The 20,520-nt window shown below is 41.0% G+C and overlaps 1 protein-coding gene across 1 annotated transcript in view; it reads left to right on the top strand.

The window, feature by feature from the left end:
• Positions 1–20,520, top strand: part of LOC137371883 (contactin-associated protein-like 5) — a gene marked incomplete at its 5' end in the record, with an annotated part of 700,863 nt that overhangs the window by 294,296 nt on the left and 386,047 nt on the right. Inside the window, one exon of the mRNA XM_068034867.1 lies at positions 4,737–4,908. Within this exon, the coding sequence (XP_067890968.1) occupies positions 4,737–4,908 (172 nt within the window). The remainder of the gene's footprint in view (positions 1–4,736; positions 4,909–20,520) is intronic.

The following is a 20,520-nucleotide window of genomic DNA, read 5'->3' as shown; positions in this document are numbered from 1 at the left end:
CTGTCGGCGTGACATTGGCTGTCTCAATTTCCCTGCTCCCTTTGCTCACTCTGACCTGTCTCCCTCTGAACTTTCTGCATTCAGTTCTCTCAGGTCTAACCCCAACATTGTGATCAAACATGCTGACAAGGGTGGTGCTGTTTTTGTCTGACATACAAAACCTCCACCTTGCAGAGGCTGAGTGCCAACTCTCAGACATGTCTTCCTACCTCCCCCAGACCATACTCCACCACTGAACATCAAGCCATTGTCTCCAGGACTGTCACTGACCTCATCTTCTCTGGAGATTTCCCTCTCCAGCTTCTAACCTCACAGTCCCACAATCCCAGACAGCCCACTTCTATCTCCTTCTCAAAATCCACAAACAGGACTGCCTTGGTAGACCCATCGTTTCAGCCTATTCCTGCCCCACTGAAATTATGTCTTCATATTTTGACTCTATCTTTTCTCCCCTGGTCCGGTCTCTTCCCTTTTACTTCCCATCCTTTCAGATGCCCTACATCATTTTGACAATTTCCAGTTTCCTGGCCCTAACTGCCTCCTCTTCACTATGGACGTCCAATCTCTCTACACCTCCCTCCCCCACCAGGAGGCCTAACCAGTCCCCATCCACCACCATCCTCCTCCACCTGGCTGAACTTGTTCTTACATTGAACAACTTGTCCTTCAACTCCACTCACTTCCTTCAAATAAAAGGTGTTGCTATTAGTAGCTGGGTGGGTCCCAGTTATGCCTGTCTTTTTGTGGGATATGCAAACATTCCTTGTTCCAGTCCTACTCAGGCTCTCTCCCTCCCCTCTTTTTCTGGTACATTGATGATTGTATTGGTGCTGCTTCCTGTTCTCGCCCGGTATTGGAAACTTCATCAATCTTTACTTCCAATTTGCACCCTTGTCTCACCTTTACATGGTCTATCTCTGACAATTCCCTTCCCTTCCTCGACTTCTCTGTCTCCATCTCTGGGGATAGGCTGTCTACTAACAGTTGTTACAAGCCCACCAACTCCCACTTAACTACACTTCCTCTCACCCTGTTTCCTGTAAGGACTCCATCCTATTCTCCCAGTTTCTCCATCTCCGATGCATCTGTTGAGACGATGCAACCTTCCACACAGTGCGTCTGATATGTCTTCCTTTTTCCTCAACTGAGGATTCCCCCCACTGTGGTTGACAGGGCCCTCAACCGTGTCCGACCTATTTCCTGCACTTCTGCCTTCACATCTTCCCCTCCCTCCCAGAACCGTGACAGGGTTCCCCTTGTCCTCACTTTCCACCCCACCAGCCTCCTCATCCAATGAATCATCCAGTGCCATTTCCGCCACCTCCAGTGTGATGTCACCACCAAACACATCTTTCCTTCCCCTCCCCAATCAGCATTCTGGAGGGATCAGTCCCTCTGCGACACCCTGGTGCACTCCTCCATCCTCCGACACCTCGTTCCCTTCCCACGGCACCTTCCTATGCAATCACAGGAGGTGTAATAACTGGCCTTTTACCTCCTCTCTCCTCACCATCCAAGGCCGCAAACACTCCTTCCAGGTGAAGCAGCGATTGACTTGTACTTTCTTCAATTTAGTATACTGCATTCGCTGCTCACAATGTGGTCGCCTCTGCACTGGGGAGACCAAACGCAGATTGGGTGACTGCTTTGCGGAACACCTCCGCTCAATCCGAAAGCATGACCCCAAGCTTCCAGTTGCTTGCCATTTCAACACTCCCCCCTGCTCTCATGCTCACATCTCTGTCCTGGGATTGCTGCAGTGTTCCGGTGAACATCAATGCAAGCTCAAGGAGCAGCACCTCATTGTTTGATTAGGCACACTACAGCATTGCAGATTCAACATTGTGTTCACAATTTCAGAGCATGACCGACCTTTTTTTATATTATTTTTTTCTAATTTTATTTTTTAATCATGTGCCTGTTTTTCATGTGGATGAGCTGCTCATTACTCTGCCATTGACCCTCTTTCTGGACTAATGCTTTGTCTTTCACCACAAGCATTAACACACTCTTTGCCTTTGTCCCATTACAGCTTTCTTAGTTAATCTCTCCTGGCCTCTGCCTTCTCGCACATCTTCCCTTTCGTTCTCATCCCCACCAAACCCCGCCCCGCTTCACTTGCTTAAAACCTAATTCTTTTATAACGTTTGCCAGTTCTGATGACAGGTCACAGACCTTAAACGTTAACTCTGCTTCTCTCTCCACAGATGCTGTCTGACCTGTTGAGTATTTCCAGCACCTTCTGTTTTTATTTCAGTTTTTATATCTCTTCAGATTTTGTTCATTATTGTTGTGTCATCACATTTCTGGTGTGGGTGATAATAGACAGGGTCGACGTCCGATCCATGATGGGTGGGAAGTTTTTACCATCTCGGATCGGATGGGCAGAATGGTCTGGTGTCTGCTGCCTGCTGTAACTATCTCTTCTTTAGGCTGATCAGGGTGTTAAATTGAAACTAGCAACCCTGAACAGCCTCCTCTCTTTTTCCATCCTTTTTTCCTTCTTGACTGCCTGTTTATATATCTTATTTCTAGGGGGCTGGTGTTTCATGCCAATCACTCATTCAATCACATTTTTCCATTCAAATGTCCAATTACCAAGGGACAGATACCCAAGGTAGACCCCTCCCTTTCTGGGCTCCACTTGCCCCTGAGATCACCTTATTGCTTATCTCTTATTTAGTGGGCACAAGGCTCCATCTTATCAGGCCCAGGAATTTCTATATGAAGGCCTCTGCCTGAAAGAGCTATGTGACCTAGCTCACGACTTTCTGGATAACAATGGACAATTGAGTGCGCTGGAGAGTTCCTTGAATTTTGGACAGAGAGAGAAGACAGAGAGAGAGAAACTTTATTGCTAAGAGACCATAGTCACAGTATTTTTTCTAAAACCATTATTTCTAGCTTTTCTTTAACATTATTATAACTACTCTTATAATTATATTATTAGAACTACCATTTGCTTAAACAGGAGGTTGGACCATTAAATTGGTTACTCTGCCCCTGTTTTTCCACCCATAAAACATGTGCAATGAGGTCCAATGTTGGCCTCTGTAGGATATCGATTAGTGGATTACTGCAAAATAACTGTCCAGCTTTATGCCTGAAGAGGCCACACCTGAAATCCTGGTTCTAGTCACATGCAGAATATATCTAAAGAAGCACTGATCCATGTGCAAGATCAAGTTAACATTTATGCCTGAATGTGAAATTGATAGAAAGATGAGTTGCGAAAAATAATTTGTGGAGAATATTGATGGACAATTTCTCTGACAAGTTATGAGGTACATTGTTGCCCTTATTCCTCATGTTCTTCTTTTCATTGCTGTTTGCAGTCAGGATGCTTCTTCTTATACTTTTCATATGTCCACCAAGTTGGAGGCAATAACAATGGGGATATAATTTTTATTTTTGATGCTGTGGCAAAAGAGAATATTTTATTTGACCAGACATGAAGTGATGAATTTATTCTCGAACAATTGGGTATGACTCCAGCTATAGAAAAACTACTCTACTGCTCAAATTGCCAGATTTGTGTCAGTGAGCCCAAGTTAGTACTAGTTAGCAACAACCTTGAGGCTAGTTTGTACCGGGGGCGAATTGAGATTGCTACTTTCACTTGTGACTATAAATAGTTAATAAAGAGAGGAGAATGTCATCTGATCTATGTGGATTCTATTCAAACCACGATCTCAGAGGACAATGATCAGTGCTAGATGTTTAACATGGCAACTTTCTGCCCTCTGTTCAGTTATTTGTTCATTATACTCCGATTACAAGTTATAGGTTAGTTAAAAACTGACCCACCTCCTAATAGTTGGCTATTCTTTCAGTTAGTCGCTAACCCCCATACTTAAATTTGCGGTCTAGAAGATCAGTTTGACCACTCATCAACATCTCCATGGTTTTCATCACCACCATTCTTTGGTCAACTTGTCAATTATTATACATGAAAATTGCAGCAAGGGGGCAGTTTTCCTTCCTTCATGAGCCGATCTGGCCCCTAAGGCAAGATTTTATGCCAATGTTTGTTGAAACATGGATTTTGTTTCAGAATATCTAATGGAACGGTGTGAAGCTTGTATACAGTGAGCAGGACAACCAAATAATACATGAGCAACAAAGACTTGCTCGCTGTCACAAGTCCAAAGGATTACTTCCACCCAACTGGCAGCATGAATCCTCCACAGCTTTAAAACTTGTAGTCAAAGACTTTTCTTTGTAGGTGTAGTGAATCTGAAAATAGCATCTTGTTAAATAAATACAAAGCAATACCAGATTGGCATTTCAAAGAGTGCCCTTAATGGGTATGCATCAGATGCCCAATAACCAGTGGTGTCAAATGAATATGAAGAATGTATTGCTCCAATTGTGGTTTGTTCTGGGAAAGCATTTTAAATGATTTTCATTATACAGCTGGTCACTCAGCCAACTTTATAATGCATGCCACTTATTGTTCTTTTACTTCTTCCATCAAATGCCCTAGTGACGGACTTAATTGAAATTGTCAAAACAGTATAATGGAGTATCATTATCTCTCACTTATGTTGGACTCATGACAATAAAGGAACCCACAAAAGATTGTTTCTTAATTGTTTTTGTTGCCAAGTGCAAATGTAAACAATTACTCATTCTGTGATCTTTGATGTATGACTACTGTCACGCATTGAGTTTTGTGTCTTGTCTTTGGTTATGATATTCTTAACTAATTTTTATGCATGTGTTTTGTTCCTAAGGCTGCCCTGAAACTGTCAGAAATGCTGGATGTTCAAATCCCTTTGCTGCTTTCCATGGCTGCATGCGACTCATCTTCATAGACAATCAGGCAGCAGATCTCATTCTGGTGCAGCAAGGCTTGCAGGGAAACTTCAGTGACCTTCAAATAGACCTGTGCGGTATTGTGGACAGGTAACAGTACCTCATGTTACATATTGAGTGAATAAGTGTTCATTGTTATATTTCAAAACAGTTAAGTGAATAGAAGTAATGCAAAATAGCGCTACAATGATGCACCAGCTCAATATTCAAAGTAAGTCAAAGTAAGGCTTGGGCGGAGAAATGGCAGATGGAGTTTAATCCGGACAAATGTGAGGTAATGCATTTTGGAAGGTCCAATGCAGGTAGGAAGTATACAGTAAATAGCAGAACCCTCAGGAGTATTGACAGGCAGAGAGATCTGGGCATACAGGTCCACAGGTCACTGAAAGTGGCAACGCGGATGGATAAGGTAGTCATGAAGGCATACGGCATGCTTGCCTTCATCAGTCGGGGCATAGAGTATAAAAATTGGCAAGTCATGCTGCAGCTGTACAGAACTTTAGTTAGGCCACACTTAGAATATTGCGTGCAATTCTGGTCTCCACACTACCAGAAGGACGTGGAGGCTTTGAGGAGGGTACAGAAGAGGTTTACCAGGATGTTGCCTGGTCTGGAGGGCATTAGCTATGAGGAGAGGTTGGATAAACTCGGATTGTTTTCACTGGAACGACGGAGGTGGAGGGACGACATGATAGAGATTTACAAAGTTATGAGCGGCATGGACAGAGTGGATAGTCAGAAGCATTTTTCCAGGGTGGAAGAGTCAGTTACTAGGGGACATAGGTTTAAGGTGAGAGGGGCAAAGTTTAGAGGGGATGTGCGAGGCAAGTTCTTTACACAGAGGGTGGTGAGTGCCTGGAATTTGCTGTTGGGGGAGGTGGTGGAAGCAGGTACGATAGCGACGTTTAAGAGGCATCTTGACAAATACATGAATAGGATGGGAATAGAGGGATACGGTCCCCGGATGTGCAGAAGGTTTTAGTTTAGGCAGGCATCAAGATCGGCGCAGGCTTGGAGGGCCGAATGGCCTGTTCCTGTGCTGTACTGTTCTTTGTTAAGTCAAAGGCCAATTGTAGAACTTAATAAATAGTCACTGAATGCATTGTGTGGAAACCTTCAAGAAGAAGATTGCTTGATTTCACTTAGTCATCCTTTGGAAATGAAGGTTACAAGTTTCTGATGCCTTTTCCAAGTGCCAGAAATGGGGTGCTGTCGTTGTTAGAAAAACACCAAAGAACTGAGGAAGTGTTGTAATGAAATTGGGCCATGTTGCATTTTTTTTTTGCAGTGATAATCCTGTGAGCCTATTATCTATAAGTCCAGCTAATTATTTTTAATTAACAAGGAGAGCTATCTGCTAAACCCAAAAAAGCACAAAAAAATTAAATTTGCCACAAGTTATTTGCCTTCATTCGATGTGACTTAGACAATTGTAGATGGTTACCTTTGATGGTATGATACTGATGAAAGGTAGATCAATTGAAGAGTATGACTGCATGCCCAAATGCTGCAATCAGCCTGCTGATTCTGAATTTCCCAATAGAGTGCAAATAAAGTTCATTATTGTTACTTAATACTTCCAACTAATTTCTGTCTGCATCGATCTAGCATTAAGACTGTTTACTTGCAATGATAGCTATGGAGAATTGGACTCTGAGGTTTAAGTAGAGGATTGCAAAATGAAAGCCTCCCCCACAGAGGAGAATTGTCAACACTCAAACACAGTGTTTGTACGTGCATGCGTGTGCCAGTGTGTGCATATGAGTATGTCTCTCTATTTCATGGTTGAACCAAACTGGGGAGACCAATTTTCGTCTTGTTTTCACTATCCTGTGGAGGTATACGAGGTAACACTGAGGTGTCCTCAGTCAGTGTTGGATCATAAGTGTTCAACTTGTAGGTGTCAGCTGTGGCTCAATTGGTAGCACTCTCACCTCTGAGTCAGAAGGTTAAAATCCCACTCCAGGTTCAGTGTAAAAAATCAAAGCCAATACTCCAGTGCAGCTGAGGGAGTGCTGCACTGTCGAGGGATTGCTGCACTATTAAGGGTCCCATCTTTCAGATGAGACATGAAACTGAAGCCACGTCTTCTGTCTTGGGTGGATGTAAAGGATCCCATTTCATTATTTCAAAGAAGAGCAGGGGAGTTATCCCCGGTGTCCGGCCCAATATTTATCCTTCAATCAACATCACTAAAACAGATTAAAGCAAAATACCGCGGATGCTGGAAATCTGAAATAAAAACAAGAAATGCTGGAACCACTCAGTAGGTCTGGCAGCATCTGTGAAAAGAGAAGCAGAGTTAACGTTTCGGGTCAGTGACCCTTCTTCGGAACTGACAAATATTAGAAAAGTCACAGGTTATGAGCAAGTGAGGTCACTTTTTATTTCACTAAAACAGATTATCTGGTCATTGTTGTGCACAAATTAACTGCTGTGTTTCCTATATTACAACAGTGACTATACTTTAAAAGTACTTTATTGACTATAGAGTGCTTTGGGACATCATGAAAGGCACTTTCTTACTCTTTTAGTCAAATTGATGCACTTTTCAAAGAAGAGATTGAATTAAAAAATGGTGACTTTTGCATAGCATTAAATTAAATGGTAATGCGAAGAAATAATTCATCTTCACAAAGCACCCTATTATATCCTCAGATGTCCATAAGCACTTCACAACAGATGAATTACATTCAAAGTGCAGTCACTACTGTTATTCAGGCAACTGTAGCAGCCAATTTGCAAGATCCCACAAATGGTGACTAAGAATGGGCCTGCTGTAGGGATTACTTTGGATTTGGTAGTCAACCCTTCAACAATCTGTGCATTTTACCTTTATGGGGGATGACTCACACTGCTCCATACCTACACATGGAAGAGCAGACCCTGAGGCTTTCCCTTGTGAATTGGATTGTATGCTCATGCCTTTTGAGTGTATTCTTTGAGGATCAAGTTAACAGTAGATGAGGTGAAGCTATCTTATTCCATGGTAAAGTGGATGGACAGACTGTAGTTATGATCAGACTCACTTAGTTCGATCTATACATCTTAACTTCTTGTCATAATCTGAATAAAAAGTGCATGATACTCAACCCCACTTCAACTGGTTGTCTTGCTAGATTTAGGCAGGAAGTTCTCTCACTATGCTTCCAGTGTTTTCTTAGCTCTTCACCTCGACGAAGGCTCAGTCAGTTTGTCATTTAATAGAAAGATTGGTTTCTATTTTTATCTTCAGTGACAGAATTTTTGTCAATAACACCAAGACTGCAGTTCACCAGTCAAACTTGGTAATAACCCTGCTGAGTTCAAATTAATGGAATAGTCACACAAATCTGAGTGTGAACAGTTGCGAGAATATCAACTTATCTTTTACACTTCTTCAAGTTTCCTTTTGAAAACTAATACATAATCTATTGGTCCCATTTGTTGTTATGTTGGTTTGGTACGCTGTCACCTTACCTAGTATAGCTGGTAGAGATACATCAGTCTGGGTTAGTTAGAACATTGATATTTATTATATTAGAACTATATACATCTTCACACTGGTCTGTGCGACTCCACCAAAGGCCAAGATGCGTCTAGCTTCAAGTCTCTCTCACATGTGATCTCTTATGTCATCATGATAGGAGGTATTCTTTACATACACTCAAGATTAAGCCTTTCAGACCCTTATACTCCACTAAAACAAAAACAGAAAGTGCTGGAAATACTCAGCGGGTCAGGCAACATCTGTGAAGAGAGAAGCAGAGTTAACGTTTCAGGTCTGTGACCTTTCATCAGAACACACTGCACTGTTAACCTGCGAATATAACCAATTTTAGAGATAAGTTTAACTCAGCAGTAGCGTTATTAACATATATTACAAAAAAGTCATTTGCTTCACTGCCACTCCCCCCCAACCCCTTGCCCCCCATCCTGCCTCACCTTCCCCCCATGGTGACAAGTGAGAAAACCAAAAAGTGACAACCAGTTAATCTGTTTTAAGTGGAGGAAGGAATGTTGGCCAGGACATCAAGAGAATCATCTAACAACATCATTGGACCATTTACACTCACTTGAATCATTATTGGGGCCTTAGATTAAGATATGAGGAAGGGGGTTTTAATCCTACCCATCTGGCAGAAACTGGATGAGTGGGCAGTTAAATTGTGCAGGTCAGTTGCTCACTGATTTCCTTCCTGCTTTCATGTGGATCCTGATTTTAACTTGTTCTTCTGAGCAGGTGGCAAAATACAGATCAGGCTCCAGTGGTTCCATTTAAATATAATGTACAGCAATTTGGCCCAACTGATCCATGCTGGTGTTTATGCTTCATACACATCTTCTCCTACCCCATCAGCTAACCCCATTAATATATCCTTCTATTCCTTTATCCCTCATATGTTTATCTAGCTTCTACCTTAAAAACAGCTATGCTATTCATCTCATCTACTCCTTGTGGTGCTGAGTTTCATTATTGAACCGCTCTCTGGGTAAAGAGGGTTCTCTTGAATTCCCTATTGTATTTATTTATGACTAACGTATTTATAGTGCTTGGTTTTGGTCTCCCCCACAAATGGAAACATCTCTATGTCTACCTTATCAATCTCTTTCATAACATTAAGGATGTTTGTTAGGCCATCACTTAATCTTTTCTTTTCTATAGGAAACATCTCCACCCCCAGCCTGTTCAGTCTTTCCTGACAGTTTTAACCTTTCAATTCTGGTATCATCATTGTAAACCTCTTTCGTACCTTCTCCAGTACCTCTACATCCTATTTATAATATGGAGACTGGAACTGTGCATCATACTCTAAGTGCAGTCGAAACAAGGTTTTATACAAATTTAGCATAACCTCTCTGCTTTTCAATTCTGTCCCTCTAGAAATGAACATCAGTGCTTCGTTAGCTTCTATGTGGCTTAATTAACCTACATCGCCATTTTGAGTGATGTGTTTCCAATTAGTTTGTATATGTACTCCTTGATTTCTTTCCTCTGCTAACATATTTCCTTAGGGCAGAGAAGGTTAAGAGCAGATTTGACAGAGGTGTTCAAAATATTGCAGAGTTTTGATAGAGTACATAACGATAAACAGATTCCAGTGGCAGAAGTATCAGTAACCAGAGCGCACAAATTTAAGGTAATTGGCAAAAAAAAGAGGTGACATGAGGAAAAGATTTTTTTGTGCAGTGAGTTGTTATGACCTGGGAATGCACTGCCTGAAAGATTCAATAATAACTTTCAAAAGAGAATTGGATAATTACTTCAAAAGGAAACATTTGCTGGGCTATGGGCAAACAGCAGGGGAGTGGGACTAATTGGATAGCTATTTCAAAAAGCTGGAACAGACAAAATGGGCTGAATGACCTCCTTCTGTGCTGTACCATTCTATGATTCTATGTTTTATTCTCTTATTTTCCAGTATGTGGCTACTTATTTTTCTCACCAAAATATACCAACTCACACTGATCTATATCGAAATTCATTTTCCAATTACATGCCCATCCTTCAAGTTTATTCATATCTTTTTTGTGCTTTGTAGCATTAACTGTATACCCCAATTTGGTGTCATTACCAAATTTTGAAATTGTACTTCTGATTCTCAAGTCCAAATTGTTTGTGTAAATGGTGATCAACAGTGGTCCCAGCACCAATCCCTGTGAAATACTACTTTCCACCTTTAGCCAGGCTGAGTAACTATCCATCATCCTTACTCTCTGTTCTATGTTTTGTAGCCAGCTTGTTGTCTATTCTGCTACTTGTTCCCTGACTTCACATGCTCTGCCCTTAGTCGTGAGTCTATTACGCAATATCTTATTGAAGGTCTCTTGAAATTCCATCCACTACTTTACCCTTGTGTACTCTTTCTGTTGCTTCAAAGAATTTAATAAGGTTATTCAAACAAGACCTTTCCTTTTGAAATCCATGCTGACTGTGCTTTATTTTATTTGTTTTCTAGTTTCTTTTTTATTAGAACTTTGAGTAAAGAATCATTTATCTTTCCTACCACTGACGTTAAGATAACTGGTCTATGGTTTGTGGATTTATCTCACTTTATCAATATATGAATCATATTAGTTAATCGCCAGGCCTCCGCCACTATTCCTTTTTCGAATGTATTTATATATATATGTCATAGCGCCTCTGCTATCTCTTCTCTAAATACTTTTAATACGTGCAGATGCATATATATGAGTCATATTGGTCCTCTTTGAAAACAAAAGGGCCTGTCAAACTTCATTGGCAGTGTCCTCTCTTTGACAATGAACAAGTCAACAGTGGGGCTGTAATGACTGGGAACAATCTCAGTGACACTTGAGGTGAGCCAGAACAGTTTGATGAGTGAGATCATTAACACATTGCACACTGATTATCATCACAGCTGGGACCAAATAAGCAAATCTGTGCTAAGCCAATGTTTATCTGATATAAAACTCAAGACTTTAAGGCAAGTATTATTCCATTTTTGTATGTGGATATTTTCTTTGTTTAAGAATGACTAGGGATGCTTTATATCATGACCTCATAAACAAATACAAGAAAATTTCCTTTTAGCAAAATGGTAAACATTTTATTTTTCAAAGCATTTATACTTGAATAAGATTATGAGCCAGAGGCAATCTTCCGACATTAGTTCACAATATTGTTATACCTAATGACTGGAGGAACTCAGATTTATTTTTAAATGTTCTTCTCAGATCTACATGCATTACAAGGAATTACAGCTCAAAAGCTAATGCAATGTGTACAAAAAATATCCAAGTGATTTTTTTTTAAAAAGGGCTAATGGTGCCTGTGAAAAATGAACAGGGCTCATTTGGGACTAGGTTGAGACACTGTTTACATTTGCATGTTTTTCTGGGGAGAATGGTTTGAGTTCACTCGAACTCCGTGAGGGAAAGGAGACGCTGGCGTACTTTCACAGGGTTAAGAATCATCAGTGAATTGATTTCTGGTCATTGTGTTCAGCTGTCTGCTGAGTGTAACTGCACTCCATGTAACTGCCCTCGATTTGGCACCTAATTAATCAGCAATAGCCTGGGCATATCCAGGAATAAAAGTAAAGGAAAGAATAGAAAATCTGGGACACTGAATAAGGGCTGTTTCAAGGAATCGATACTGTATTCTTTGAACAATTTATGGGAAAAGCAATAATCCAAATGTACCTGTTATTTAAAAAAGAAAAAAGAAATTTGTCATCTACAAAAGCATGATTTTATTTTTGCTCTTAAGTTGTATTTTGTAAGTAATATTGCAGCAGTTGAGCATTTATTCTTGGCTTTGTTCTGGTATCAGAATTGCAATATTTGGACATTTATAAAGCCACGTTATAAACAATTCTGTAAGGGGCTATCACAAGTCTCCTTAATCTGTCGACACACACGAAAACAGACTTACCTGTACACAATTACCTTTACATATGGGAAACTGATCTTCCAACTCCACGCCCATCTCTCTCAAAATTACCAGTTTCCAATGTAGCTCATAGCACTTCTGCTCCCTGCCCCATTCCCCTTCCCTAGGATGCCAGCAGCAACCCGATCTTCAGCCACGGTTTTCTGGCAGCTTTGCGCAACTCAATGGCTCAATTGAAATGAGACTTGATGCCTAGGATTAGGGGTACCACAGGCACGGGATGCACCCTGTGCCTGTATTTCTAGGTCTATAGATCTATGACGGTGTCTATCACTTGGTGGGATACGAGCTCCCGCCATAGGGTGGCATTACCCAAGAGGTCAAATACTGAATGAAAGGATACGGGAGAAAAGCCTACAGTCTGGTTTCACTGAGATCTGCTATTATTTACTACTACAGTTTTACTTTGAGTCCTGTAGCAGACAGTAAAAACACAAAGAAATAACTTATTAAATGTAAGGAAATAAGTGTCAGCTTGGCTCAGTAGTGACTACAACATAACTACAACTGCAACAGTGACTACACTTCAAAAGTACTTCATCGACTGTAAAGCAATTTGAGATGTCTAGTAATCATGAAAGGTGCTATAAAATGCAACTCTTTTTTCAAGTTTAAGGACTGTGTGGGGTGAAGGATTAAAATACCATTCTGTTACGGTCAGGTGAGGAGGTATTGAAAGGCTCCCCTCTTGTCCCTATCGTTGTTTGACTGCAACAGGGCTTGTTCCTTTTAAACAGTGGATGTGCTTACAAATTCCCTTTATGTGCTATGATCATAAAAGAACCAATCCGACAGGTTTTTTTGAGATTAAATAAGAAAGAGATTAGTTTATTGTACTTAAAAATATAAATCCGATCTGAGTAAAATAATAAAACTATGCTCCAAATTTCTCACACACACACACAAACATACACACACACACACAAACATACACACACACAAACATACACACACACACACAAACATACTCACACACACACACATAAATAGGTTACAGAGTGATGAGGTATAGTTTCAGTTGGATTAAAGTGCAGAACAAATAAAAATAATATACGGTCTGTGGTGTCTGGTAATTCACTTATCTTCCAGCTGAAGTTGTGATCCTGAAGTCTCTGGCTGGTAGAAGTGCACTTTGCAGCTGGCCCACCTGCTTCAGACTTTTCTTGGAGACAGTAATGTAGGTGGCTTTATTCCCCGGGGTCTCTGTCCATAGCAATGATAGGCTTGGACAGGATTCGAACTTGCAGTATACCTGGAGAAAGAGAAAGATAGAGAGACAGCCCTACTGGGGTCTTGCACGGTTAGATCTCAAAACTTGTCTGCTGTGTGTAACAAAACTCCAAGTTTTACACAGACTAAGTAGACTGTCACATGGTTCTCCCAATATCTTTTTTTTAAATGAGGTCCACAGTTTATAACCCAAATAAAAGCAAAATACTGCGGATGCTGGAAATCTGAAACAAAAACAAGAAATGCTGGATTCACTCAGCAGGTCTGGCAGCATCTGTGGAAAGAGAAGCAGAGTTAGCGTTTCGGGTCAGTGACCCTTCTTCGGAACTGTTTTTGTTGTTTTGTTCCAAATTTCATATGTTGCTTGTGTACAGCTTTGTTATCATTTTATAATCAAGCTGTCACTTGATAGGGTTGTATTCCCTGGAATTTAGAAAGTGAAAGGTTGATTTGATCAAAGTTTTCAAGATATTAAGGGGAACTGATAGGGTAATAGGAACTATTTCTGCTGGTTGGGCAGCCTAGGGCTAGGGAACGCAGCCTAGAAGAAGGGTCACTGACCCGAAACGTTAACTTTGCTTCTCTTTCCACAGATGCTGCCAGACCTGCAGAGTGAATCCAGCATTTCTTGTTTTTGTTTATAACCCAAATCTCTCTCAGGTTGTATTGTGTTAGTGTTTACCCCCTGGAGGTATGTCTCCAATAGTGAATGCTTCAAGGTGGCTTTGAATGTCCTAATGAGTGTGATACTAAATAATCTACTCAACTATCCAAGTCATTGTCCTGGATGGGAGCCTTGTTAGACATACGTCTGCAATTCAATGTCCTGGAATGTGAGGTATTTCAATGCAAATTGTGGTGGCCATCTTGGCTGCCAGCTTTTTAAAAGTTAAATGTAGGATCCCAGCTTTTCTTTTAAAGTTTAAGGTAGGTTTCCAACCAATGAATTAAAAAGATCCTCATTCAGCATAGCATGTTTTCTTGACAATTCTTTCACCTCGGATTATCCACTCATTCTGTCACCTGTGCAAGTTATGTGTGATATTAATTCATTTCATCTGTGCCCAATTCTAAGGTACATAAACTGACAGCAGGCTGTCCATAATTCAGCACCAGCCATCGTTAATATCACGAAGATGGACAGGGATCGTTGGGGTGGGAAATACATATTTGCACAGAAGAGCTTAGTAAAACTCTGATGCTAATTGTTTCATTCATCACCCATGTCATTCATTTAGTTTATTGAAAATAACATAAAGAAATAATGTTGTAATTTGAATGTTGTTCAATTCATATTCCTAAGAAATCAAATTAGTTACTAATTTTACTTTACTTAGATTAGATTAGATTAGATTAGATATACAGCACTGAAACAGGCCCTTCGGCCCACCGAGTCTGTGCCGAACATCAACCACCCATTTTATACTAATCCTACACTAATCCCATATTCCCAAACATCCCCACCTGTCCCTATATTTCCCTACCACCTACCTATATTAGTGACAATTTATAATGGCCAATTTACCTATCAACCTGCAAGTCTTTTGGCTTGTGGGAGGAAACCGGAGCACCCGGAGAAAACCCACACAGACACAGGGAGAACTTGCAAACTCCACACAGGCAGTACCCGGAATCGAACCCGGGTCCCTGGAGCTGTGAGGCTGCGGTACTTCTTCCTATTATTTCATGGAATAGTCTTGTATGAAAGCAATATATAAACAAGGAATATTTCAGGAAAATGCTGACTATAAGAAACAAGATGAATGAGTTCCTGAAAGATTTTCTGTTACATACATGTAAAACCATCAGCAAACACAGCCTTCATTTTATTTCAAAGCTCGTCACAGTGTCCCAATGTGCTGAAAAATTATTTAAAGCTGTGAAACACATGACTAACTTCAAAAGAACAAAAATATTTTAATAGTTTCATAGCTCAGTGACTAGAATATATAGCTTCCTGTCACATGGCACAACAACATAAATTTGCATTTAGATAGCACCTTGAATGTAGTAAAGTGTCCCAGGTGCTTCACTGGAGCACTATGAAACAGATTTTGACACCAAGCCACATAAGGAGATATAAGGACAGATGACCAAAAGCTTAGTCAAAGAGGCAGGTTTTATGGAGCATCTTAAAAGAGCAAAAAGAGGTATCGAAGTGGAGAGGTTTAAGGAGGTAATTCCAGAGCTTAGGACCTCGGCAGCTGAAAGCACCACTACCAATAGTGGCGTGACTAAACTCAGCATCGCCTCCAGTGTGCCAGCGCAGCTTTTGGTCATCTGAGGAAAAGAGTGTTTGACGACAAAGACCTTAAACCTGGCACCAAGCTCATGGTCTACAGGGCCGCAGTGTTACCTGCCCTTCTGTATACATTGGAAACATGGACACTGTACAGCAGACATCTCAAAGCCCTGGAGAGATATCACCAGTGGTGCCTCCGCAAGATTCTGCAAATTCAGTGGAAGAACAGGAGCTCCAGTATCAGTGCCCTCTCTCAGGCCAACATCCCCAGTATCGAGATACTGGTCATGGCTGGTCAGTTACGTTGGGTGGGCCACTTTGTCTCCATGCCTCACACAAGACTCCCAAAACAAACTTTCTACACTGAGTTTTGTCACGGCAAGATGCTACCAGAAGGGCAGAGGAAATGTTACAAGTTTCCAGTTCTAACATCATCAACATGCCCAGGCAGCGACCAAGTGTAAACAGTGGAAAGAGCATTCAGAATTTCGAGCATCCCATTTATTCGCCTCACCAAACAACACCTGTCCCACCTGTGGCAGAGTGTGCGGATCCGGAATTGGACTATTCAGTCACCCAAGGACCCACAAGCCTGGAGTGGAAGAAAGTCATCCTTATTCCTGAGGGACTGCCTAAGAAGAAGGATTAAACTGAGGATGCACAAGAGGCCAGAATTGGAGGAACATTGCAGACTCACCTTCAACACCTCATTCTGTTGCTGTTGAAATTATACAACCTGGCAGAAGGAGCAAACACATGACCTCTTTTATACAGAGAAAGTCACTTTGAATTGTTTGGAGCCTATGCGGTCTTTTGGGACTCAGGTTTCCACTTCGGGCGCAATTCACAATCTGTAAACTGTGCTCAAAATTGCACTAGTTTTCCGAATGGATTTTGTGGTTCAAATTTCCGCTCAAACTTATTTGCAAATCTTCCATGAACCAGCACAATCAGGTAGTTTTTTTTTTCTTTTGCATTATAATTATTTCTTTATATATATGAGTGATAACCTGGTGTGAGTTTATTAATGCAGCTGAAAATGGGTTTATCACAAAAATAAGCATTTTTAGTCATTGTCTCCTGTACCACCTAGTAATTCATTTTTAAATAACTGAAAATGACTTTAAGAAACTATACTGAACCATTTATTATTAATTCGTCTACAGTAGTCAGTTTCTTAATTTTTTTAATGTTTAAAAGCTTAAATAAAATAGCTTTATTTAAAAGCCGCTTCAAAGGCTCACAAACAGACACAATTAGCGAAAACTTGCCATGGTGATTAATTGGTTCTGGGGTGTGGCCAGTTTTGTCAACAGGCCATCTTCCAGCACAGCATTTTTAAAACTAGCGCAAAAGATCAAAGAAAGTCAATTTACCCTGGACATAACTTGCACTTGAAACTCCTCAATCATTTATGCTGGTTTGACAGAAGAAAGCAGCATAGCTCAGCAAAAACTCTACCTGCTGATGTTCAATATCCAATTCTCCACCCTGAAGTGGTGGATCGATGTGTTTAATGGTTTCAAAAGTACCTCTCAGTTGCCTATGCTGTTAATAAGCAGAAAAAGCCAGCAGGACTGATTTAAAGAAGACTTTTACAGTGGATGGATTCACGTCTGTTCAATTTGCAGATCATTTTAAACTGGCCATGTTTCTGAGGTTGTACATCCATCCGCACGTTTCGTTCCATGATCAGAAACAGCTGTAAAATCAGAACAAAGTCCAACTTTACACTTGAGGCTCAAGTTCTTAGTTACAGTAATCCTGAACCAGAAATGGCCTTTAATTATATCATGAATTATTGTATAGTGTACATTCTTTACAGCTCCCTTTATAATGAATTAATTAATAATTAATAATGTATAGAACAGACCCTTGATAGTATAGTCCTTTGACATTTTTTGTTGAACTCCCACACAGAATAATGGAGGTCCACAAACTGTGACATTAACGTGCAGTTAGAGTTCAGCAATTGGTGTGTCAAAAATGCATTCATTCTTTTCATCAGCTGGAGGTACTTAATGTAATGAAGGTAGCACAGTTGATAATGTTTGGAGAGTTTCATTCTACCACTTACTATTTAGTCTCAGGCTGAGTTCTCAGTTATTTCACATCTCTCTCAGATTGTTCAATTATTTTCCCCTTCTCCTTCATTCACATTGTGTTTTACATTATTATTTTACAAGATGCACTGTAGCAACTCACCAAGGCTCCTTCGACAGCACCTTCCAAACCCACGATCTTGACCACCCAGAAGGACAAGGGCAGCAGATGCATGAGAACACCACCACCTGCAAGTTCCCCTGCAAGCCACACACCATCCTGACTTGCAAGTATATCGCCGTTCCTTCACTGTTGCTGGGTCAAAATCCTGGAACTCCCTTCCTAACAGCACTGGTGTACCTACACCCCAATGACTGCAGCTGGTCAAGAAGGCAGCTCACTACCACCTTCTTAAGGGTAATTAGGATGGGCAATAAATGCTGGCATAGCCAGTGATACCCACATCCCCCAAACAAATTAAATAAAAAATGATTATGTTATTTATATTGATTTGCAAAGATTTGTTGTGTACAAGGAAACTTGTATTGAAACAAAAACAAACTGTTGCCAACACACAGCATGCTGTGCATCTGTAGACAGAACCAGCAAGGTAGCATTTCTAGTGTAGACCCTTCTTGAAAACAAGACATGAAAAGTGTCACATCAATGCAAGCTCTTTCTTTACACAGACTTCCTTCCTGTTCACTTATGTCAGTTTTTGAGAAAGAATGACGTGCATTTATATAACACCTCAGGACATCCCAAAGTGCCTTACAGCCACTGAAGTACTTTTGAAGAGTTGTAATATAGAAAACACAGCAGTCTATTTGCACACAGCAATGTCCCACAAACAATAATTCGATAATAATGAGATAATTTTTTTTTAGTGATGACACTTGAGGGATAAATATTGGCAAGAATAATGGGGAGAACTCCTCGCTTTTCTTCGAGTACAAGAGATTATTTTTGTCTGCTTGAGAGAGCAGACAGGGCTTCGGTTTAATGTCTCACCCAAAAGATGGCACCTCCAACAGTGCAGCATTCCCTCAATACCTTATTGGAGTGTAAGCCTAGATTTTGTGCTTAAATCACTGCAGTAGTAATTATCAATTGATGCGTTTCAAGAGTTTATATCTCTATATAAAACTTTTTTGTTGTTTTAAAAATGGATTACTTTTCTACTGAACCACAGACACAGACAGCTTTTAATACAAACCAATTTCCTCTGCTGGCTTCAAATGAAATGCCTAAGACTGAAACAGCAGTCTGCCAGCACAATAAAGCCTGTAACACTCTCCCCATGGCTTATGCTGCAGTAATAACCCAAGTCTGTCATGCTATAAAGCTTCTCTGTCAATCTATCTAACCTCATAATGATCTGTGGGCTCAAAGAAGACAGAGACTCACCGAATCAGTTTGTTCCTGCATGCAATTCTCATAAATATCTTTGAATCCTTTTCTTTTGCCCATAGTGACAAATGTAAAAGGAAATTGGATAGTTATGCAATTGGTCTAATTGTGATGGTGCTGTCAGAACTTACGACACTTCTTAAAATGTTCAATGGGGAATTTAACAACCATCTGAGCATGCAGGCAGCATCTAAACCAAAGGGTTGACGCCTCAGATAACACATTCTATCAGTGCTGCACTAAAATATCAACCTAGATTAGGTGTTCATCTGCTGGAGCAGGCCTTGAAGCCACAATGTATTCATAGAAAGATGAGAATGCTACCAACTAAACAAAGATGACACAAGAGAATGGAACGGCACAAAGTCAAAGAGGGAGCGAGAGTGAAGAAGCAATACAGGTAGAATTTTATGCTCTCCCCAGCGGCAGGTTTGGAGGCAGGAGGCTGAATTTTTATACCTTGCTGCCGTTCTCAGTGGCGAGGTTCAAAAAGTGCGCGGCGTACGCTGGAGGCGTGTGCCGCGGAGCCGCTGCGATATTTCGCGTGGTGGCTCATTGGCGTGGAGAGGGCGCACCGATGATGTAGAGGGGGCGGGGACACCATCGCCAGCAACGCCATCTGGTGCCATTGTGTAAATGCCGGAGCCATTTTTAAAGGGCTTCAAGCCCTTCAGGGCCATTTAAATGTTTAAAGGGATAGGTTTATTAAAAATTGGAATAAAATTTTATAAACACTTCCAATCCCCTCTCCCTCCCCATGAATAATCCATTTATTATTTGTCCTAACCCCCCAAAAAAATAAGTTTTCGATCACGACCTTCCCCCGCACTTTATTTCCTTTAACCTTCAACCCTTCCCACCATCCGCTCAACCAATTATGTTCGTTTTGGCTGCTCCTGCCCTGAAAAATTCACTCCACCCCCCCCACACCATCAGTGCCATGCCTTGGATCTCCGAACAGAGATCTGAAGGCATGGGAGTTCCGGCCATCAGCCGGAATATCAGCATGCGACGCCTGTCGGGACAAGATAAGTGTTTATGTATTGCTTTACATTTATTTAAATTATTAAATGAAGGCTCTACTACTGAGCAGCGATGGGTGGGTGGGGGGGGGCGGGGAGGGGGCCCTGTATATATTAATACACAGGGCCCTGTTCTTTGCAGACAGAAAGAACATGTACACATATTGCACCTGTTTCAGCTGAACAAAATAAGTGACAGCCATTCGCTGGTTCATTCCTCAGGGTAATGCCTTGACCAATCAGAGCCAAGCTACCTGGTTTAAATTTCAAACAAAGCTTGGCAGTTTACTGTCAGTCACCGTAAACTGGTGCATTCTCCATAGCAGCATCTGTACCAATCAGAGCTCACTTGCCAACCA

Source organism: Heterodontus francisci, chromosome 7, assembly GCF_036365525.1.
Source record: "Heterodontus francisci isolate sHetFra1 chromosome 7, sHetFra1.hap1, whole genome shotgun sequence".
Classification (NCBI taxonomy): domain Eukaryota; kingdom Metazoa; phylum Chordata; class Chondrichthyes; order Heterodontiformes; family Heterodontidae; genus Heterodontus; species Heterodontus francisci.
The sequence above is the reverse complement of the archived record's forward strand: the minus strand, read 5'-3'. Positions and strand labels throughout refer to the sequence as shown.